At 36.1% G+C, this 20442-nt stretch overlaps 1 protein-coding gene across 2 annotated transcripts in view; it reads right to left on the reverse strand.

Annotated features, from left to right (window-relative positions):
* Window positions 1-205: 205 nt before the first annotated feature.
* Window positions 206-20442, reverse strand: part of DMXL2 (Dmx like 2) — a 188962-nt gene continuing 168725 nt past the window's right edge. For both annotated transcript variants that reach the window (XM_024128767.3, XM_024128766.3), the window contains exons 29-44: window positions 19848-20026; window positions 15838-15968; window positions 15262-15347; window positions 14628-14829; window positions 13646-13763; window positions 10104-10166; window positions 8886-8972; window positions 8680-8801; window positions 7398-7536; window positions 6677-6737; window positions 6416-6543; window positions 5784-5861; window positions 4895-4986; window positions 4138-4190; window positions 2556-2773; window positions 206-1817 (exon numbers count right to left, since the gene is read on the reverse strand). In XM_024128767.3, coding sequence (XP_023984535.1) covers window positions 1608-1817; window positions 2556-2773; window positions 4138-4190; window positions 4895-4986; window positions 5784-5861; window positions 6416-6543; window positions 6677-6737; window positions 7398-7536; window positions 8680-8801; window positions 8886-8972; window positions 10104-10166; window positions 13646-13763; window positions 14628-14829; window positions 15262-15347; window positions 15838-15968; window positions 19848-20026 — 1967 coding nt within the window. In that variant the 3' untranslated portion in view covers window positions 206-1607. The remainder of the gene's footprint in view (window positions 1818-2555; window positions 2774-4137; window positions 4191-4894; window positions 4987-5783; window positions 5862-6415; window positions 6544-6676; window positions 6738-7397; window positions 7537-8679; window positions 8802-8885; window positions 8973-10103; window positions 10167-13645; window positions 13764-14627; window positions 14830-15261; window positions 15348-15837; window positions 15969-19847; window positions 20027-20442) is intronic.

Genomic DNA, 20442 nt, shown 5'->3' on the forward strand with positions numbered 1-20442 from the left:
GAGTAAATGAATGAACTGCCTAATACCTTAAGAATTCTCTCACAGTTAAGCATTTTATCAAAGTTAAAATTACCTCAACTGTTAAAAATATTATCAAAGAATGCCAGACCAAACTGAGGTAAAACTCTAACAAATAACATTTATTTTTCTTTTACATATGTATTTCACAGCCCAAACATCACACTGCCTTCAGAGAAAGGTGCTCTTATGCCATTATATTTTACTATATACCGCACAGGCATTAAACATTCTCATTAACGTGATGAGACAATTTGCTGGTAAACATTTAAACACAGACATTGGTTTCAGTATTTCAAGAACATATTTTTGGTCATAACCAAGAAGTACATCAAAATATGACAACACTGGCTAATTTTTTTTTTTTTTTTTTTTTGTGGTACGCGGGCCTCTCACTGTTGTGGCCTCTCCCGCTGCAGAGCACAGGCTCCGGACGCGCAGGCTCAGCGGCCATGGCTCACGGGCCCAGCCGCTCCGCGGCATGTGGGATCCTCCCAGACCGGGGCACGAACCTGTGTCCCTTGCATTGGCAGGCGGACTCTCAACCACTGCACCACCAGGGAAGCCTGGCTAATATTTTTCAAGCAAATAATATTTAACTCTGCATAGTTTATACAATAGGCTGTGGTAATAAATAATATCACCAATCTCATCAACTATTAACTGGCCACAAAAAGCCTATAACATTCATTTTAATTATGATATGAAATGCTCTACTGGTGTAGTTTCAACATAGCCTTAAAATTTTGTGGGTGTTTTAACCTTGAATACATGAAAAGAAAAAGTACTAAACTTGACTAAAAAAGAAGTACTAACTTGGTATGTTTTGGTTAACTACCAATATGTCATGTCCACGTATTACATTCCTAACGTGAAGGCAAATATTTAAATAGAAAAACTAGCAGTCCAAAAAACGTGAATGTGCAAATTGTGAGGAAAACATTGCATTTAAATTTGCACTCATTTGCAAATTACAGTACTAGATCAGTATAAACGCTAACAGGAAAAATATTCAGCAGGAAAGAATGGGAATGACCTCTCACAGCAGAGAACTAGTCACTGTGCGCTACTCCAAAGTGTGCTTACACGCTGCTTACGGTGTGTTTCTGGTGTCCTGGAGCTTCTAACTCCTTATGACTATTCTTCATTCACTAAAGGAGACGGCAGGCATGCTTCAGTCAGTGGTAAGAAAAACCTGAAACAGCAACATTTTCTTCCTTGATTTGGTGTAAAGGTCCTTCTCATTATTATAACTAACTTACTTATATGCTAACTTCTAACCTCAAATGTTTTCTGAATCAGGTTTGCTAAATGCTGTAAAGAATAGCTACCCTTCATACAATACTAGGTTTTGTTTTATTTAAGTATGTCAGCATGATAAAAAGTACACATGCACAGTCATTCTACCAGCCCATATATGCAAAACTCAGCCTAAAACTCAGCTTGGATAAGATTCAAATTCTACACAGAGATTCTCTGTATTGTTTCCAATGGGTTAACAACTTCTTGGAAAGCAGAAATGCCTAATAATTTCTGCAGTGTGTTTTTTAATTGAAATGTTTATAAAAATAAAGCCCCAATCTTTAAGTCTATAGAATGTCAAGAAAGCTATGAGGGATGTTAAAAGCACTGGGCAAAACCCTCGTTTTCAGCGTCCCATCTGCCCCACAGGAGAAGATCCGGTTGCCCTGGGTGATGTCGATCTGCATGACTCCAGCCCCAAGGTTTCTGAATATGGACTGTTTAGCATGTTCATTTTTAAATGAATGAAGTAGGCCATGGCCTGTCAACCTCCAAACCTAGTTTAAAGAAAAAGTGAAAACATAAAGTGTAAGTCATTTAAAAAAGAGAGAAAGAGATGAAAAACTTTTAAAAACATGGACTTCACCTCTGTTCTCCCAGCCCAACTGATCTCATTAAAGCCCAGCTTTCCTGTCCACTACCTCTTTCCTAACAGTCTACCTAATTGGAAATAATACCATTCACAGGGCTCATTTACCATCCTCACACTTCCCTGTACCTTCTTTCAAATTCCTCTCTTCACATCCTCTTGTTTCATATTAACCGTATATACCCCATCTCTAATTCAACTAAATATTTCAGTTAATTCAGTTAAATACATTCCTAACGCTGTTAGGCCCTGGGACAATATAAAAGAACAGTACCACCTCGCTTCTCTGGACACCTCAACTGTACAAAACAGAGTCAGGTACTGGAGGCAGAGGTGGGAAGAGGGGAGGGGGATGATGTGAGAAACCAAACTCATGTCATCAAAAAAATCAATGCATTAATTAAACTCAAACACTTATTCAAACAGAGTTCTTTAAAGCTTTTTAATGACCTGAGAGTATACTGAGATTGATTATCTGGGTTTCTAGATCCTAACAATTTAGAAAGAACCCCACAGAAGTAAGGGAGGAAGCAATATTTGCACGAAGAGGGTGGTGAGTTTTTTGGTTTGGTTCCCCCTCCCCAATCAATCTTGACAGCAGGTAAAGATAATATTTAGGACATTCCAACCTCTTGTACTGACTCACCTTTATGTTACCTTCTGCTGAACCTGTAGTAAAATATTCCTCACAGGGATCGAGAGCCAGCGCCTTAATTGCAGAGTCATGTGCCTGGAATGTGTGAATTAGCTGTCTCTGCCTGATGTCAAAAATGCAGATGTAGCCTTTCCTGCCTCCAGATATTAGGAGTTGCTGTTTTGGCGCATACTGAAGTACCGTGGCACCATGATCATGGCACGTGAAACCTGAAGAAAAACATCAAGGGCCTTTCCCAAATGATGTCTACCTTAGCACTTCTGGTAATATTTAAATGCACATTTAAGTAATACAGAAATTACTGTCACATTTTCCCTTCTAATTTCTATAATCATGATCAAAGTATTAAAAAAGATGGCAAGCAATGACAGAAAAAACATCTTATACATAATCTCAGTATGAAAACACACACCCATATACACAGGAGGTTTAAACTTTATGCCCAAACTAAGTTATACTGTCTCATAAGAATGTAGAAGCAAAAGTGCAGAGCAGAACAAGCTTCTCAATGATACTCTAGTCTTCATTAATAGCCACCAATAACAAGTATTTACCCTTTCCCAGTTCCTGCCCATACATAAAACCTCATCAAAAGTTCTTCTCTATAGCACAGGGAACTATATTTAATATCCTGAGATAAACCATAATGGAAAAGAATATGAAAAAGAATATATGTATAACTGAATCACTTTGCTATAAAGCAGAAATTAACACAACATGTAAATCAACTATACTTCAATAAAATATATATTTTTTAAAAGTCCTTCTCAGCTAAGTAATTGAAACTACACTAGTGTGAAAATTACCAGCCCCCAGTTAAGAAGTTAACCTTCCCAGGACTCTCTGCATTCTAATATGATTAACAACCTTCCCAGGACTCTGCATTCTAATGTGATTAATGCCTTAAACTAATATGTGGCAAATTTTTAAGAGATGTTAATAATTATTTGCCAAAAACAAAGAATTTTGCAATCAAAACTGGGAAATAACTACACCTTTCAAAATACACGTCAGCATAGTAAAAGACTCAAATCTTTTTGGTTTTTTTTTTAACAAAGTCCACCTAGCTATGTTTAACCCAAACTTACTAGAGCTTTGAGCACTCTTGGTGGCATTATGTGAAAGAGTGATCTTTAGGACAGTGATGTGAAAAACACTGTCTTAAAAGGAATAATGTTTAAACGGCATTATTCAGATTTCTAATCATAAGGCTGACTTTTAGTTTACGGTCAGATTTAATTCTCTGAAATATGACCTCATTTCTGTTGAGCTCAAGGAATACTTTGCAACTGATTTCTTCAGCAGCCTTGTTAGTAGTGGCGCTCTCCATACCATATTTTCTGAATGAAATACAACATAAAGATTATTCTAGGCTAGCTGGGTTTCTGTGACTATACATATTTACCTCAGCAAGGTAGCCAGATATTCTAGTTAACTTTTAGAATTTTATTCACTCTACACATTTCTCCATTTTTAACCCGTGAATAAACATGCATTGGATTTACTGGTTAAAATAAAACCAGGAAAGCATTCTTCCACAGTGTACTGAAAATCAAAGACTTAGCTCACTTACCATGAATGAGGCTGTTTCCGGGTGATATCAATGTGTCCCAGAGGCATACATTTCTAATAAAGAAACAATAACAAAAATACATATAAACAAATTGTTCTAAGTCATCAACGGGATAAACTGCGTCTTTACATCAAATATTTCTACTTATTGAATCTTAAGTTGTTTTGTTCACTCACATTTATAAAGCAGTGATTCTCAACTAGGATGAGGGTAGAGGTTGGGACTGGGGATATATCTCTTCCAAGAGTTTATCCTTTTCAAACTACAGGGTCTGTCTCACATGGTCCCACCTGACTCTGCTCCATCTCATCCCCCGGCCCTATCTCTTTTCCATGATCACTCCACGGAAAATGAGACATGATTTCCTGAGTAGAAGAGATGCTTCTATATCCTTGGGGGTAAACACTGCAGGGAAATGAGAGGTGTTATTCATGGGCACATGTTGCCAATGAAAACAATCTGAGGCAAAGAAAATGCTGAAAATGATGGCTACAGAGCCTCAAAAACTTGACAGTATTAACAGCAATTAAAAAAATAGCTTTAACATAAAAATTCCACATACTTTTTAGTAGATTACATTAGGAGTAATTTTGGTCTTTCTCTTTTTGGTAAGGAAAACTACTTGAAGAATTATGTAACAAAGTTTTTGTATTCCTGAGGTGGAAAAACCTGACTAAATAGAAATCCATACTTTCTAGCAAGAATACCTTTCTGCCTAAAATACGCTTATTTCTTTTTTGCATCTCTGTCAACCTACCTATTGTCATTGGACTGTCCAGATGTGGCAACTAGACTTGAAGAGGTAACAAATGCAAAGTCACTTGTGGCTTTACTGTGGCACTGCCAACTCTATGGGAACAAAGTGCAGCTGATGTTATCTCAAAATCCAGTAAAATGTGGTACAGTACACACACACAGCTCTGCTAATCATATACTACATGCATGAGCTAAGAACACTTTTAAAAATCTAGAATAAAGAATAAGTGATAAGAGGATTAGCTGTCATCTGCATGTTACTTGGCTAATACCCAATAATTTTTTAAAACTGGAAGAGCTGGAAGAAACATGGAATTAAAGGTTATGTTTTTTAGATTATGTAACAAAGGAATAAAACACCAAGTACATGAACTTAACCTTCCAGCCTCACCATGCCCCGACCCTCCAAGTACAGACATGCTTGTCTGCATCACCACGTGTTCTAACATGATTTGGATTAATAGATGAAGTGGCCTATTGGGATTGGTTATTTTATAATCTAATAAGAAACATTGCAGAGCAAACTGGCATACATGGAACTTGTCTGGTTCTTAATACAGTACATAAAATGAATCACTATAAAACTCTATCACTAAGAAGTCAGAGATTTCAAAACAGGTAAAAGTGTAATAAAAATGTATCCTGAATAAGACCACACAGAAGGCCCCTAAAAATTTCAAATATAATGGTCACCCTTCAAGCTGTGAAAAGCAAGTTTTTTGCGTTTTAGTCATTTCAGTCTAAAACTAGGGCAATGATGGTGCTGGGCCATGGCTGCTGGACAGAGTGGTCCCTTTCCCAACAGATCCACCAATGGGATTCGCTGTCTGAAACAAACACTTCAAAAAGTGGCCTCCGTATGCGCTCTGCGAGTGCTGAGTGATACTTACCATGTAAGGTTTGGGATTTGATGCAGTTTGGTTTACTTGCCAGATACTCAGAAAACCCTCTCCGTCTGCGACACCACACTGTAAGAATGGCGTAAATATTAAACACAGCTTATGAGTAGCCATATCGAAGGTAAAATCATTTATGAAATGGAGAGTCAGTCAGTCCCCACTTAACCAACATTCTGCCTATACCTATGCTCCTGCTGCTGTAGTTCTCAAGAAAGTCCAAGTACTGTAAATATCCTGCCACCTTGTAAATGCTTTTCCATGCCTATTTCACTGTTTTCCTCCAAACCTCTGTAGCAGAACTTAGTAAGAAACTGGAAGGTTTCTCTTAGGTGCCTGACTCTGCACACAGGCACCATCAACACACTCAACAGAAACAGAATTCTTTACCCTCACAGAATATTTAGTATCTGTAAGTAGATGATTAATTAATCCACACAAAATTCTGTGGATTTATGCTTTTATTGAGAGCCAAGGGGCTATATAAACAGACACCATCAAACTGCCTGCTCAACTTAAATCCAGAGTGACTGCATTTGTTTTTAAGTGTAGTTTTACTAGCTCTTTACTCATAAATATCTGCAATTCTTTTCAGACAAGTTTAGCAGTAACCCCTAGGAACTAACCTTGTTGCCTTGTGAATTGAAATATAATCTGGTAACTCTTGCATTGCCAGCTTGGCGGAAACAGACAAGCTGCTGAGGTCTTGTCCATTCAAACATTCGTACACTGCCATCCTGAGCACCTGTAAGATCTGACATGCAAAAGGAAAAGCAAAAAATAAGAAACAAAGCTGAAGAAAGAGTTCCAACATTTCCCATTCTATAAGCCAACTTCAAAATAATAGAGATCACTTGCAGTCCTTTGATCATAAATAAAATACTTACAGTATTGATGGACTGGGTGTGAGGTCATTCTCTTAACATTATGTAGATTCCTTTTCATAAGCTTTAAAAGAAGATAAAAATGAATTTCTTTTGCATCACAGAAGAAATGAGGAAGGATATGATTCAGGCCAACTCTAATTCTGATAACGGTTATTCTCTTACACTGGATTATTACTAAAATAAACCCTGTTGTGGATTTTCTGACCCACTAAATATATGACACTTGTCTGAACAGGCTGGGAAAGCATAACCACTTACTGGCGTGCCCTGGTCTGTGTGGACTGTGAGGATACCAAGCTGCTTCATCTAGTGGTAAAGGGAACTCTCCTCCAAGTGCCCCTCCCTGAGGACAATCAGGAGTATCTCCAGATTCTTCAGAGCAGAACATGAGAATGACACCCTTTAACTACAGTGGCTAACAACAATGTTATTGCTGGCATTTTTCAAACACTTAGAGTAGACATGAATTCCTCTCTATCTCTCCTTGACCACTTTGTGCCTCTCAGTTTGCTCATCTATAAAATGAAAACCACTTAGGGTTGTTATAAGAAAAAGCATGCACCTGACATAAAGAAACTCACAGCATGCTAGCTATCATTATTATGGTGTACTAACTGGTCACTGCCTCTGATCTTCAGCATCATTCCTATGTCAAAGTGATTTCAACCTATTTTTGAGCGAGTCCATATCCAGAAACCATACCTAATAGTAAATAACATACCACACTAGCTCCAATGCTAGTCTGTCCACTGCCCAGCCACGGCAGAGATGAAGATGGATGCACCTGACTTGCTGAATGGGATGTTGCACTGGGTTGATAAAGAGTTGTAGTGGAACCACGATAATCAATATCATCTGAACTGCAGAAAACATTCATGTGTTACTGTGACAGTTCCATTTTCTCAACACAAATTCCAATTACAGAGCTTTTTATCTATCTGAAGGACAGTCTTTATTTAAAAAAAAAAGTATCAATATCCATAATAAAAATGTAGGTACAAGTCCTAATCATCACCAATTTTAGTACTGGTTAAGTTTTTCCCCTTAGGCAAAATATAAGTTTAGTCTAATGTTTGGGAGAATTTTATTGCTGCACAAATTAGAACAAATGTTTGTTTTGAAGTATTTAACACAGATTTTCTTTTTATACTGTATAGAAGAAGACTGTATGTTCTCTTCAAGTACAGAGATCCCATTTATAAAATTCAAACATTTTAAAGAAATTTGAGTTAAAAGTTTTCTTAAACTTAGGTACTAATTATCACATTAAATGTTAAAGTAATTTTTATGATGGGCCGTATCATATTACATGTTTACATCTACTCTGAAGTATGACTGAAACCTAGTTGTATTATATACTAATGAGATAGAAGCAGAAATGAAAGAGGCTATCATGGCACCACTCCCAGTACATAAAATTTCCGAGAGTCTGGAGAAAAGCAAGAGGGAGAGAAAACATAGAGGAGAAACCCCCAAATAGGAAAGCATTGCTGCACTCTTGGTGCAGTGTCCATAGTTTTACTGAAAAGTAAAGTTGGCTACATTTTTATCTGAAAAAAAGGTATGCTTATAGAGAGATAATCAAGAAGAAACACTGAAAATTACTCAGTAAATGTGACTCATCAATCAGTCTAATTAATATATTGGTGTATTCTGCTTTGTATGGTAATTATCCAGATCAGCTGAATTTACTGAATATTGTATAATTTCTGACATTTCTTTGGGGTTAAATGTCAAAGTGGCAGTTGTTAGCATTAGGCTCTGGTGTTGGGGATTATTCTGACTCAAATACTATGAATAATTCAGGGTCTAATGGAAGAAGTAGGAGTAGTCTGTACGCTGATGTAAGCAGAGCCCTTTATTGGCAGCTAAACCAATTATGTTTGTCTCCTTACCAAAGAAATACATAGTTTTCAAGACAACTGAAATCAAGTGCATAACCACTTAACAGGTTCTTTTTGAAGAAAACTACATTTAAAATTGATTACATAAGGCAAGCAAACCTTTTGGATTCTCTGTCATATTCTTCTCCAATCCATATGTATGACTGACAGGCCAGTAGAGAAGTAATATCGAGTTCTTGTACATCATGCGTTGAAGCCAAAACAATTTCATTACAGTTTGCCTGTAAAGCAAACACAAAGTCAATAATTTAAGCAATTTCACTAAAACAAAGTACTACATTCTTTATAATGACTAAAGATTTTACCTTATTAACAGAAAATGCCATGATCATATCTGACTCCTTATGAATGATTTTTGCCTTTCCTCCTGGATAGCCCAGATCTGCTTCAACCTACAAGACATTTGTCAGCAGTTTTAGTTGTTGCAGCACAGCTCCATACAGATATATGTACATCCCACAAAACTTAAAAGAAGGACAAGACGAAAATGTAGCAGTAGCAGCAGCAGCAAGAAAAAAGGTACCAGTAATTTTAGTGTGTTGAAAATTAGCTGTGGAATTAGCTTAGATTCTCTGATGCCCTGTAATCACCCCAATTACAAAATTTTCCATTGTGATTACAGGATACTGAGTAACTGTCACAAAAGATAGCTAACATAATTTTCATTATTATTTATAACAGTAATGTCTCTCATCTCTTCCAAAAGTGCACAAAGATACAGTAGTAAGAATGTGAGAGAAAAAGACACAATCAGAAAGACAAAGGAGTCACATAAGAAGTGAAATATTTTTAAATAAGGGTGATGAGATAGGAATAAGAAGTTGGATACAAGAACAGTTAGAAAGTAATGAAGGAGGGCTTCCCTGGTGGCGCAGTGGTTAAGAATCCACCTGCCAATGCAGGGGACATGGGTTCATGCCCCGGTCCGGGAAGATCCCACATGCCGTAGAGCAACTAAGCCCGTGTGCCACAACTACTAAGCCTGTGCTCTAGAGCCCGCAAGCCACAACTACTGAAGCCTGCGTGCCTAGAGCCCGTGCTCCGCAACAAGAGAAGCCACCACGATGAGAAGCCTGCGCACCACGACTAGAGAAAGCCCGCATGCAGCAACTAAGACCCAATGCAGCCATAAATAAATAAATATTTTTTAATTAAAAAAGAGAAAGAAGTAATGAAGGAGATTGATGAGAGGAAGGTGTAATACTTAGAGTTGAAGGTGATGGGGAGAAAAGAAGAGGCAGAATCAAGAAAGAGGCAAGATAAAACAATCATGTTTAAAAACAGATGAGGAAAAGGGACAGAACTGAAGATAGAAAAGGAAGCAAGAAAGAGAAGAACCAATGGTAAGAAAGATCAAGCTGGACACAGTGGAGCATCTCCTACCCTGTGCCAGTGAGGTGTGTGGGAGCAGTGAGCACTCTGACTGGTTAGCCAGCTGGGCAGATCATGGTTAGTATCAGAGATGAGGGGTTAGCTCTTTGAATTTTAAAGAATGAACTAAATTCGAGAGCGTGGAATACTACCTTGATGTGGCAATCTTCTGCTATGCAGTTTTGTTTGACCTGCTCCACATGTTCTTCTATAGACTAAACACCACACCATCACAAACACAAAACACATGCATGAAACGGAATTATTAAAAAAATGAAAGTTTTCAAACTGAAATGGTTGCTCCATCACTTAAAGATGGTAAAAATGAATTTGCAAGCTTTAAAATGAATTTAAAAGCACATCAAGAAAAAAATTAAGCTGAGTAAAATGTGATGTCATCAGAAAAAACAACACAAAGCAAAACAGGCAAAATTAATGTATTACATATATATAAAAGCAATTTCAAAATAAAAATTCATTATTTGTATGTCAGTTATGTGACTTGGAGGTTCTAACTTAAACTGTAGTCTCTAAAAATAAAACCTACTTGTACAAGCAGATGCATCCTCTACTACATAGATTCCTAACCTATAGGGATTTATTTCAAATAAATAAAAACTTTTTTTCTAAACACAGATTAAAAGTACTGATAATTATTTCACTCTTACTCATAAGGAATATATCCATGAAGAGACAGTCAAGGATTAAAATTCACATCAACCATTACACTATACATAATCTTATGATTTTCTCCTTATAAATAAATGTTTGATGAGATGAGGCATGGGAAAGAAATCACACAAATAACTTGCTCCCGGTTGATGACAGGGCCATTAGGAATGGCTATAATCAGAAATAATATTTCTGCTGTGCTGTGGAAACCTCTGAAGGTTTGATCAGAGTGATATATGCCTACCAATGCTTCCTGAAGTGGCTGCTTCTCTTTCAGCCAACAGGACCCAATTCTCCACGCCTTGTGCAACTGAAGGAATGGTACACGTGTGCAAGGGCCAACTCAGCAAAAGCCAAACTGCAGAAGAACCTATTTGCCTTTAATCAAGTGGCTGAGTTTGCCACATTTATCCATTTCACAAAAAGTTGTTTTGTGGAATAGTCTTCTCTAACATACTCAGTGAGTAAAAATACCTTCTTCTGAATATACCTAAAATTTTAGCATTTCTCAGAATTTTATTTTTATTAATTTTTAAAAATTAACCAATTTTAGCATTCTTAGGATTATTTTGCCAGTTTTGCTAATTGATCAATTCACTGAATTTACCAAATTTATTGACCACCAATATCCTATTTAACAATCTAAAAAGATAAAACACTCTTATTAGATGGGTAGTTTTAATAAATTCTGCATATTTCTGAACTAAGTGACCAAGTTTACTTTGCCTCAAGAGCTTTCACATTGTTTTCATAATTTTTTTCATAAATGAAAACCATTTTTCAGCAGATATGTGCTATTCAATACAGTAGCCACTAAACACATATGGCTTTAAATTTAAATTAAACAAAATAAAAAATTCAGTTCCTCAGTCACATTAGCCCACTTCAAGTGCTCAATAACCACATGTGGCTGGTGACTACTATACTGTACAGAACAAACATAAATTTCCATTATCAACAGAAAGTTCTATTGGACTGCATGCAACAAGATATTAATTTCATTCAATAATTTAAAATTCAAAGGTACAAAAGGGTACATGATAAAAATTCTTCCATCCAAACTCCCAGCCATGTACTTCCCTTACTGGAGCCAACCAACGCTTACACAGCATTTTAAGAAATGTTCAATTTATCTCTGTCCCACCTCCCTGTACATGGAGAGCCTCTTCTGGTAGAAAAATAGAAAAGAACACACAGCTTGGGCTGCTGATCCCAAGAGCACAGAAATGGAGGGGCATAAAGAAGGGAAGGTAAGGGGCAGAATCGGGGAGAAACTTGGTTAAGGAAGAGGGAAACGAGAAAGTAGACAACAGATCCTCAAGAGCAAGACAAGAGTCTGAGGGTCCCAGCAACCTAGACCCAGTCTTTCCATAGCACTCTGAGGCTCTGACAATCCAAAGAAACAAAACTGCTAGAAACCTTATGAATAATTAAAGCATATCACTGTGTTTAATAATCTGAAGAACAACTCAGCAAATCGATCCTTCAATGAACTCTCTGTGAATAATAGAGCCCTAAGTGAGCAAGAATCTTTTATCTTAAATCTATTTCTTAGATTTCTATATCTTATTTTATAGAACTCAGTATCACTATAGGAAATGCAGTAAACAATGGATTAAATGAAAGAGGAAACGAATTTGGCTCTGATTCCCCTGACAAAACCCTACATCAATCATTTCAATACCATTGGGGTCTTTTGTTATCAAATAAGCTTATAAGACACAAAAGAATCTCTACAGTTCATTCCTCTAATTCCTCACTTAAGTACATAATTTTTAAATCTACAGAAAAAATAAATGACTGTTCACAGGGCTGCCCACAATGACCATCCAGGTAAGTGGGTGAGTAGTGGAAAGAAAAGAACAAATCTGGTCGGTTCTGCTGCCCTAGGTATGGAGAACATTTGAGAAGCAGTTCTATATGCTACCTTGGGAAATTGAGCCACGTAGACTGTCCCTCTCGGTTTTCACTTTTCTAAGTGAAATATAATTCATTTTTCTTTTCTCATAGTTTTTGTTGCCAAATCTTTAATCACATCTGACACTCTACTCTGAACACTACTCTCCAAACTGCTCATTACCTCATTAAACAGCCAAATGGACTGAAATGCTTATATATAAAACATCTGTGTACCCCTCATTTTATAATGAAGAGATCGTTTTGAGTTCTAAAGTGTCACTCTCTCAAATTCATGATTCTTCTTGAACCCTGTATGGCATTACATTATTAACTTATGTTTAGCTTAAAAATCACGATGCAATGTAGAATCTCTGCCTCACTTTGTAAATGCAATCAATCTTCCTTCATCTCATATTTGGTGTTTCTGTATTTAATCTCTCTCACAAAATTATTCTACAGTTTATGCTGTTCATTTCTAAATGCTAAATAAATAAAAACGCTTTTAAAGGGTTATGCTGTATTTTCAATTAAATGATATTCAGAGAATCATAACATAGAGTATACTCATTTATATACTAAATTCCCCAAACCATCCCTCGCAATGTTTATTACATGTAAAGGCCCAATGGCAAATATTATAAAGGACATAACCACTTTCACCTGATTATACAGGATTTATCGAAGGACCTATGTTGTTTCATTGTTATGAAATAAAAATTGTACGTTTTTATCTTTAAAAAAAATTCTCTGTAGTTTTATATATATATATATATATATATATATATATTTTTTTTTTTTTTTTTTTTTTTTGCAGTACTTGGGCCCCTCATTGCCACGGCCTCTCCCGCCGCGGAGCAAAGGCTCCGGACGCGCAGGCTCAGCGGCCACGGCCCACGGGCCCAGCTGCGGCACGCACCCGCCTCCCCCGCATCGGCAGGAGGACTCCCAACCACTGTGCCACCAGGGAAGCCCTCTCTGTAGTTTGATAAACTATTACCTATGATGTATGAAAGATAATAAGTTCCAACCAAAAGTAAATTTCAAATAAATCAAGCTGGCTTCATTAGAAATGTTAAAGAAAACAAACGAAAATTACAAGAGAGAATATTTTTTTCTAAAATACCTCACTCTGCTTTCTTTTCTTAGTGAAAATATATCTAATAAATGTCTGTTGAAGTACTTCTTGTTTAACAAGGAAATGCCAAAGTCGTTTGACTGGAAGCGCAGAAGAATCCCGGGATCTAGTTAAAAAAAAAAAAAAAAAAATCAATATATCACACTATTTTAGTCTATATTTTAGTCTATAGAAAATGTTTCATTATTTGCAGATAATTTTTTTAAAACCTCCATTATTGCAAAGAAGATACAGCATTAAGCTCAACAAAATTTTATAATTTATAATTTATTTCACTTTTAATTTTTAGTTCTACAAATCATTCCTTCATCTAGCAATTAATTCTCTAATTACAGATTCTCTAAATGGACAGGTTGAGCTGAGAGTCAATTGAATCTCTTATTATTCTCTTTTTAAATTATACTTTAGGTTGGTTCTGTTGGTTACAGCATATCACCAATGAATATAAATGAATATAAAGTCCCACATTTCATTTTTAACAGCCTAACAAGCTAGAAAGCCTTGCTCTTTCAAGCTTATGAGCAATACTCTAAATCATGGCTGGCTGCCTCAAAAAAAGCATGCTGCTTATCAAAAGGGACCTAGATGGACAGATAGAAGATCAAAACGTCAATAAAAACCTTAATGTGTTTTCTATTAAATTACTGACAAAAGGTCAGCAGCACCTTGTTTGAATATGTAGATTGTTATCCCAAAACATTTCTGTTAAGAGTTCCTAAAATGATGACAAATATAAAGGTTTTGTCCTGATTATAAAATTAGTATGTCTATTGAAGTACAGGTAATATAGGAAAAATAATTTTTTATCCAGATTTGTGATATTTTCCTTGGCATATACTGCTAGAAATAGGATTGCAAATTCAAAGTTATGAGTGTTTTGAAGGCTACTGGCATATTATTTTGCCAAACTGACTTCCAAAAACGGTTAAACCAAGCTACACTCTCATTACCATTGTAAGAGAATTCTTACTTGAATGGAGTATTTTCAGGTTCTAGCATTGCTTTATTTCGAAGAATAGCTGGTCCAGCTCCTACTGAAAGGTCAGTTGGATATGTGTTGACATAGTTGGGGGGAGGACCTTCAAATTGATCCATTTTCTCTTGCAAGATCTGCTCCCAATTCTCCAAGTTTTTAATCACAGCAATACCTAATGGTGATGTTACAGGCAACTCTAAAATGTAATAGAATATGATTATTTTACTTTGATTAAAAATGTTGACCATCACCACATATTTACAAGATCCAAATTCTTAGAGCCAAAACTTCTGAAAATACAAATAAATCTGAAAATGTTAATCTAACACCATTTTGATATTTAATGCTTTGAACAAAACAGAAGACCAGCTTTCTAAAATGAGCTAAGAAAATGTTTGGCTTCTCCACGCTGGTTTCCTGGTTTTTCTTCCAACCTTCTAGGTAGTCAGTGATTCTTGCCATATGAATTAAAACCACAGACTGGAGCCTAAGATAAATAAGACCTCATAACATCTCCAATGCTGTTATTTTTTTAGTACCAAATGTTCTTTTATATGGATTTTGTAAAGAGAAACTTGATGATAATTTGTTGTATTTAATAACATTAATTTTCAAATTCCAAACTTACCAGAGAATTCCAGTCCAGCAATGGGAAAGAAATTCTTGACATTGTGAAGTACTAGCTTAACCATTGTCAAATGTAGAAGAGCCCAGCTGTTCAAAGGGAAAAAAAAAAAATCTCCTTAACTGAAAAATAAAATCATGAGACTATAGTACTGATCCCTGTCAACTGTTTGGCCCAATCTCCAACCCAGAAAAAAAGCTGTTTTTTTCTAACAACTTACTATTAAAAAAGAGTACCTTTGTAGTCTCTGAAAATAAAAGATATGCAACAATGTATTACACTTGCACCATCTGAAATACCTCATGGAAAGAGATTTACCACACAGCTACATGGAATTTAATAGCATATCAATAAATTATGTATTTTTTCTCACTAAAAATGTTTGTGCCAGCTATTGTTTGAAACTGGATGTGAAATACTCTACTCTCTAGCAATGTACCTCAAAGGTACAGAGTTCCTAACCTGAAAACATAGGTCAGTTCTTGTATAAATTCATGATAGTAATGTTGCTTAAAACTAGTAACATCAGGAACTTCTACAAAAGAGAAGACAAAAAGAAAAGAGGAAAGCTTTATTTACCTATAGGAGTTAGGGTCTTGGTGTTCCTGTATCTGTGTATCTGAAAAAAAAGCATCATCTTCTTCTTCATCACTATGAATGCTTTCATCAGAATCATATATAACTCCACTATCAGACAAAGGAAGAAATGGCTGCAATAAAATGTGAAGTTATTTTTAAATGTATAATTGGGTTATTTTTATCTTAACTTAATATTGAACATTTTAAATGGTGTCAACCTAAACTAAAATTTTCTTTTGAAAATGATACTAGACCTAGGAAAGTCAGGAAAACCAGGTTAAAACTCTCAGATTCAATAAAATAATTGAGTAGCTAGATACGACACAAATTTTTTTTAATCAATGGTCTTTTTCTTATATATCAGCAATAACTAGTTCAAAAACTCTGAAGAAAAAAGATGCATTAAGTAACATAATACCAAAGGAAAAATTTTATGAAAACTGTGAAAGAGCTACAGTGAAGGAAATTACAAATCCCTCTAAAAGCTAAATAAGGAGACTGAAACATGTAAAAACTATCATTCTTTAATTTACAGGTTTTAGGTAATTGCAATAAGAATCCCCATGGGGATTTCTTTTTTTTTTTGAAACTTGATAATGATTGTAAAGTTCATAGGGAAGAAAAAAATAGGTAAGATTAGCGAAGAAATCTTTCTAAAGTGAAAGATACTATTTCTTAGTGGATATTAAAATAAGTAATTAAACTAAGTGCAGTCTAGCAGTTGATCAGTGGAAAAATATAGTCCAAGAAGAGTATATAAATAAGAAATTAATATATGACAAATATAACATCTTAAGTCGTTGGGAGGAAAGGAAGGACAACTAGTTTAAGTGTGAGAATAGAAGATAAAGAGGGCACCGAAGTCTGATCTTCACTTCATTTTAGATCAACAGGAGAGTTAGAAATTAAAAAAAAGAGAGAGTTAAAAGTTAAAAAGAATTAGGAGGAAGATGGGCTTCCCTGGTGGCGCAGTGGTTAAGAATCCGGGTTCGGCCTTCCCTGGTGGCGCAGTGGTTGCGCGTCCGCCTGCCGATGCAGGGGAGCCGGGTCCGCGCCCCGGTCTGGGAGGATCCCGCGTGCCGCGGAGCGGCTGGGCCCGTGAGCCGTGGCCGCTGGGCCTGCGCGTCCGGAGCCTGTGCTCCGCAACGGGGGAGGCCGCGGCAGAGGGAGGCCCGCATACCACAAAAAAAAAAAAAAAAAAAAAAGAATCCGGGTTCAAGCCCTGGTATGGGAAGATCCCACATGCCGCAGAGCAACTAAACCCGTGTGCCACAACTACTGAGCCTGCGCTCTAGAGCTGCAAGCCACAACTACTGAGCCCACGTGCTGCAACTACTGAAGCCCACACGCCTAGAGGCCGTGCTCCACAACAAGAGAAGCCACCGCAATGAGAAGCCCGTGCACCGCAACGAACCACGTGCTGCAACTACTGAAGCCCACACGCCTAGAGCCCGTGCTCCACAACAAGAGAAGCCACCGCAATGAGAAGCCCGTGCACCGCAACGAAGAGTAGCCACCACTTGCAGCAACTAGAGAAAAGCCTGTGCATAGCAACAAACACCCAACATAGCCAAAAATTAATTAATTAATTAATTTTTTTAAAAAAAGGATGAGGTAGAAGAGAAGGTGGAGGAAACAAGGGAGACGATAACAAAAGTAAACATTTATTAGTGCAAAGGACTTTCTCTGCTTAAAAACAATGTAACAAATCATTTTTTTAAAGTATGGATAGACATGACTAAACTTTTAAAAACCTCTGTATGTCAAAAACATAAACAAAATTAAAAGGCAAATAAATCAATTTTTTAAAGTATGGATAAACATGACTAAATAAACTTTTAAAACTTCTGTATCTCAAAAGCATAAACAAAATTAAAAGGCAAAGAATCTGGAAAAGTTATCACAAGTAAGATAAATTGTTAATATCCTTAATAAATAGAGTTCATTAAAAGTAAGGAAAAACATTACAATTCCAATAGATAATTTTGTTCAGAACATGAACAGTCAATTCCTCACAGTAGAAAACCTAATGGCAATAGGTTCATTAACATTTTTTGATATCACTAATAGGAAATAAAAATTATTTAATCAAATTAACAAAAATGAAAAAGGAATACTTAATGAGGGTAAAGTCAGATGCATGCTCACTATTCTCAAGAGAGTATAAATCAGTAATCTGAAGATATATATCTAAAAGATATATATATATAAATATAAATAAATATCTGAAATAATCAGAATGTGAACAAGGCTTATCTAAAAAGATGCTAATCTCAGCATTATTTGTAAAAATGAAAAAATAAATACAGAAAATACTGATAGGCAAATGGTTATGTAAACTATAGTATACTCATCAAGCTGAATAGTTATCTGGTCATTAGAAATGATATGTACCTAGAAACAATGACAAACCCAGTAACAATGAGCACCCATATACCCACTTGTGGTTTCTAAATTATAATTTCCCACAAAAAGGAACCGGGTTCTTTGGAGGTTGTTCCCACTCTGGTGCAGGAAATATGCAAAATTAGCCTAGAATGACTTAAACTAGAAAGAAAAGAAACTCAAAGACTATTGGAAGAGTTCTCAAAAAGATTCAGGAGCCAACTGGAAGAAGCTCTCATTGGCAAAGATGGGACAATCTGAACATCCATAAGAATAATAACTGTACTGGATTAAAATACATAAAATATGTTTAAATCCATAATATAACAAAACTAATAACAAAACAAAGCTCACTGCTTCCTCTGAAGGATGCTAGAGAATCAACTCATCACTTTGAAAACTGGCACAAGAAGCAAAGAATAAAGCACTTATCCTGTCTTTCTCTTTCAAAATGTAATTCAGGATAACCAAATAGGATGATGGAAGAAAGTATTCCAGCAATAAATGAAGACTAAATGAGAAGATATCATTATCATAATTTTAAAACTCCCCTAAATTTAAAATAATGGACTTCGGCAAAGATCATCAACTAACATCTCAAAAAGAGAGTTTCCTGATGGAAATACACAAAACCACCCATGAAGTAATCCTGTACTCCCCTTTCCCTATCCAATCAGAATGGAATCTGATAAAGCCTCTAAGTTTAACTTTCACTTTACAGAAAAACAGAAATCAGGGGAACATGGTCAGAAGACCAAACATGGGATGCCATCAGCAAAAGCCACTGAGAAATTTTAAAGGACAAATTTGGGGGCAAAAAATGGTGGGGGTGTAAATTTAACAAAGAGAGATGGAGGTAGAACCTATAGATTAAAAGAAACTTAAGACATATCAACCAATTGCAATGTGTGAATCTTATTTTGGACCCTGATTTAACAAACCAACTGTTCAAAAACATTTAAGGTATAATGGGGAAAAATGTGAATACTCTCTGGATACTTAATGATATTAAGGAATTGTGTGGTGTGTGTGGTGTGTGTGTGATAATGCTATCAATAGAATAATAGATAATGCTATCAACCTATCAACAGAAGGTGATGTGCTTGAAAAAACAAAGTGCAGAAAAGCACACACCCAACAGGGTACAAAATGGGACTATGTTGGATCTAGTCACCATGAGTATTCTGATCCCCAGAGAAGTTTTCTCTGCTTTGGAGAAACAGAGATATGTCATGGGGCCTCATGGAACCCTCAAGTACCCATCCATCTCCTTCTGCTCTAATTTCATGCTGACCAAGGGAACTACTGATAATCAGAAGAAGGGAAGTTAGATGGCAGATACAGGTATTCCAGTCCCTAGAAAAGCATGATGCTGATTATATGTTAATAAACTAACTTCTGGTTTATACCTAAGTCCCATATGATTTTAATTTGTCTGGTCCATTTCAAGTATCTGATCATTCCTGAATGATTATTCAGCTTCTGGAGTTGACAGATTAATGTCTAAACTATGGTGATTCAACCCAGAAGCTGCCCCATCATTCCAATGTGATGCAAACATAAGAGTTAATAAAAGAGTTAATAAAACAGACACACATAAAGCTTTCATTCCTCACGCCCCTTACCTTTGCAACAAAATAATCCCACATACTGAGTTCAGGAGGAATAAACTTTTCTTTGTAAGATGGTCTTTCTGCAGGCACTGGTGGTGGGGTAGCATCCTTTACAGGTCTTCCAGGAACCAGCATTCGCATGTTAAACCTCCTGCGGTGTTTATCTATGTCTTCAGAAGGAACAGGAGGTGCTGAATAAAGATAGAAAAAAAAACCGGCCTTATTTTCCATTATTAATTCAAAGAGTTAACCTTTCTTTTCATCCTACTCTTGCCATGTTTTTAGTGTAGACTAAATTACTTACATCTGTGCTTCTAAACTTTTCTAGTTACTGCATCAGTTTTCCAACAATCATGGCAGAGATGCAGATGAGGATAGAGTATAAAAGATTAACTTGCAATGAAGCAGCCTATGTGCTATATAGAATAAGAATTCAAGCGATTCTATATACAGCGTATTAAATAAATGATATATTCAACAAATAGTACAGAGAGTGCTTGAGTGATTATTTCTGGCTATGTTGTTCAAGAAAGATTCATTGAATGAATATGTAGGATGTAAAGCATGACTTAAAAGAAAAGCAGAAGCTCCTTGTGAAAAGAGGAAG

The sequence above is a fragment of the Physeter macrocephalus genome, chromosome 11 (genome assembly GCF_002837175.3).
Source record: "Physeter macrocephalus isolate SW-GA chromosome 11, ASM283717v5, whole genome shotgun sequence".
Lineage (NCBI taxonomy): Eukaryota > Metazoa > Chordata > Mammalia > Artiodactyla > Physeteridae > Physeter > Physeter macrocephalus.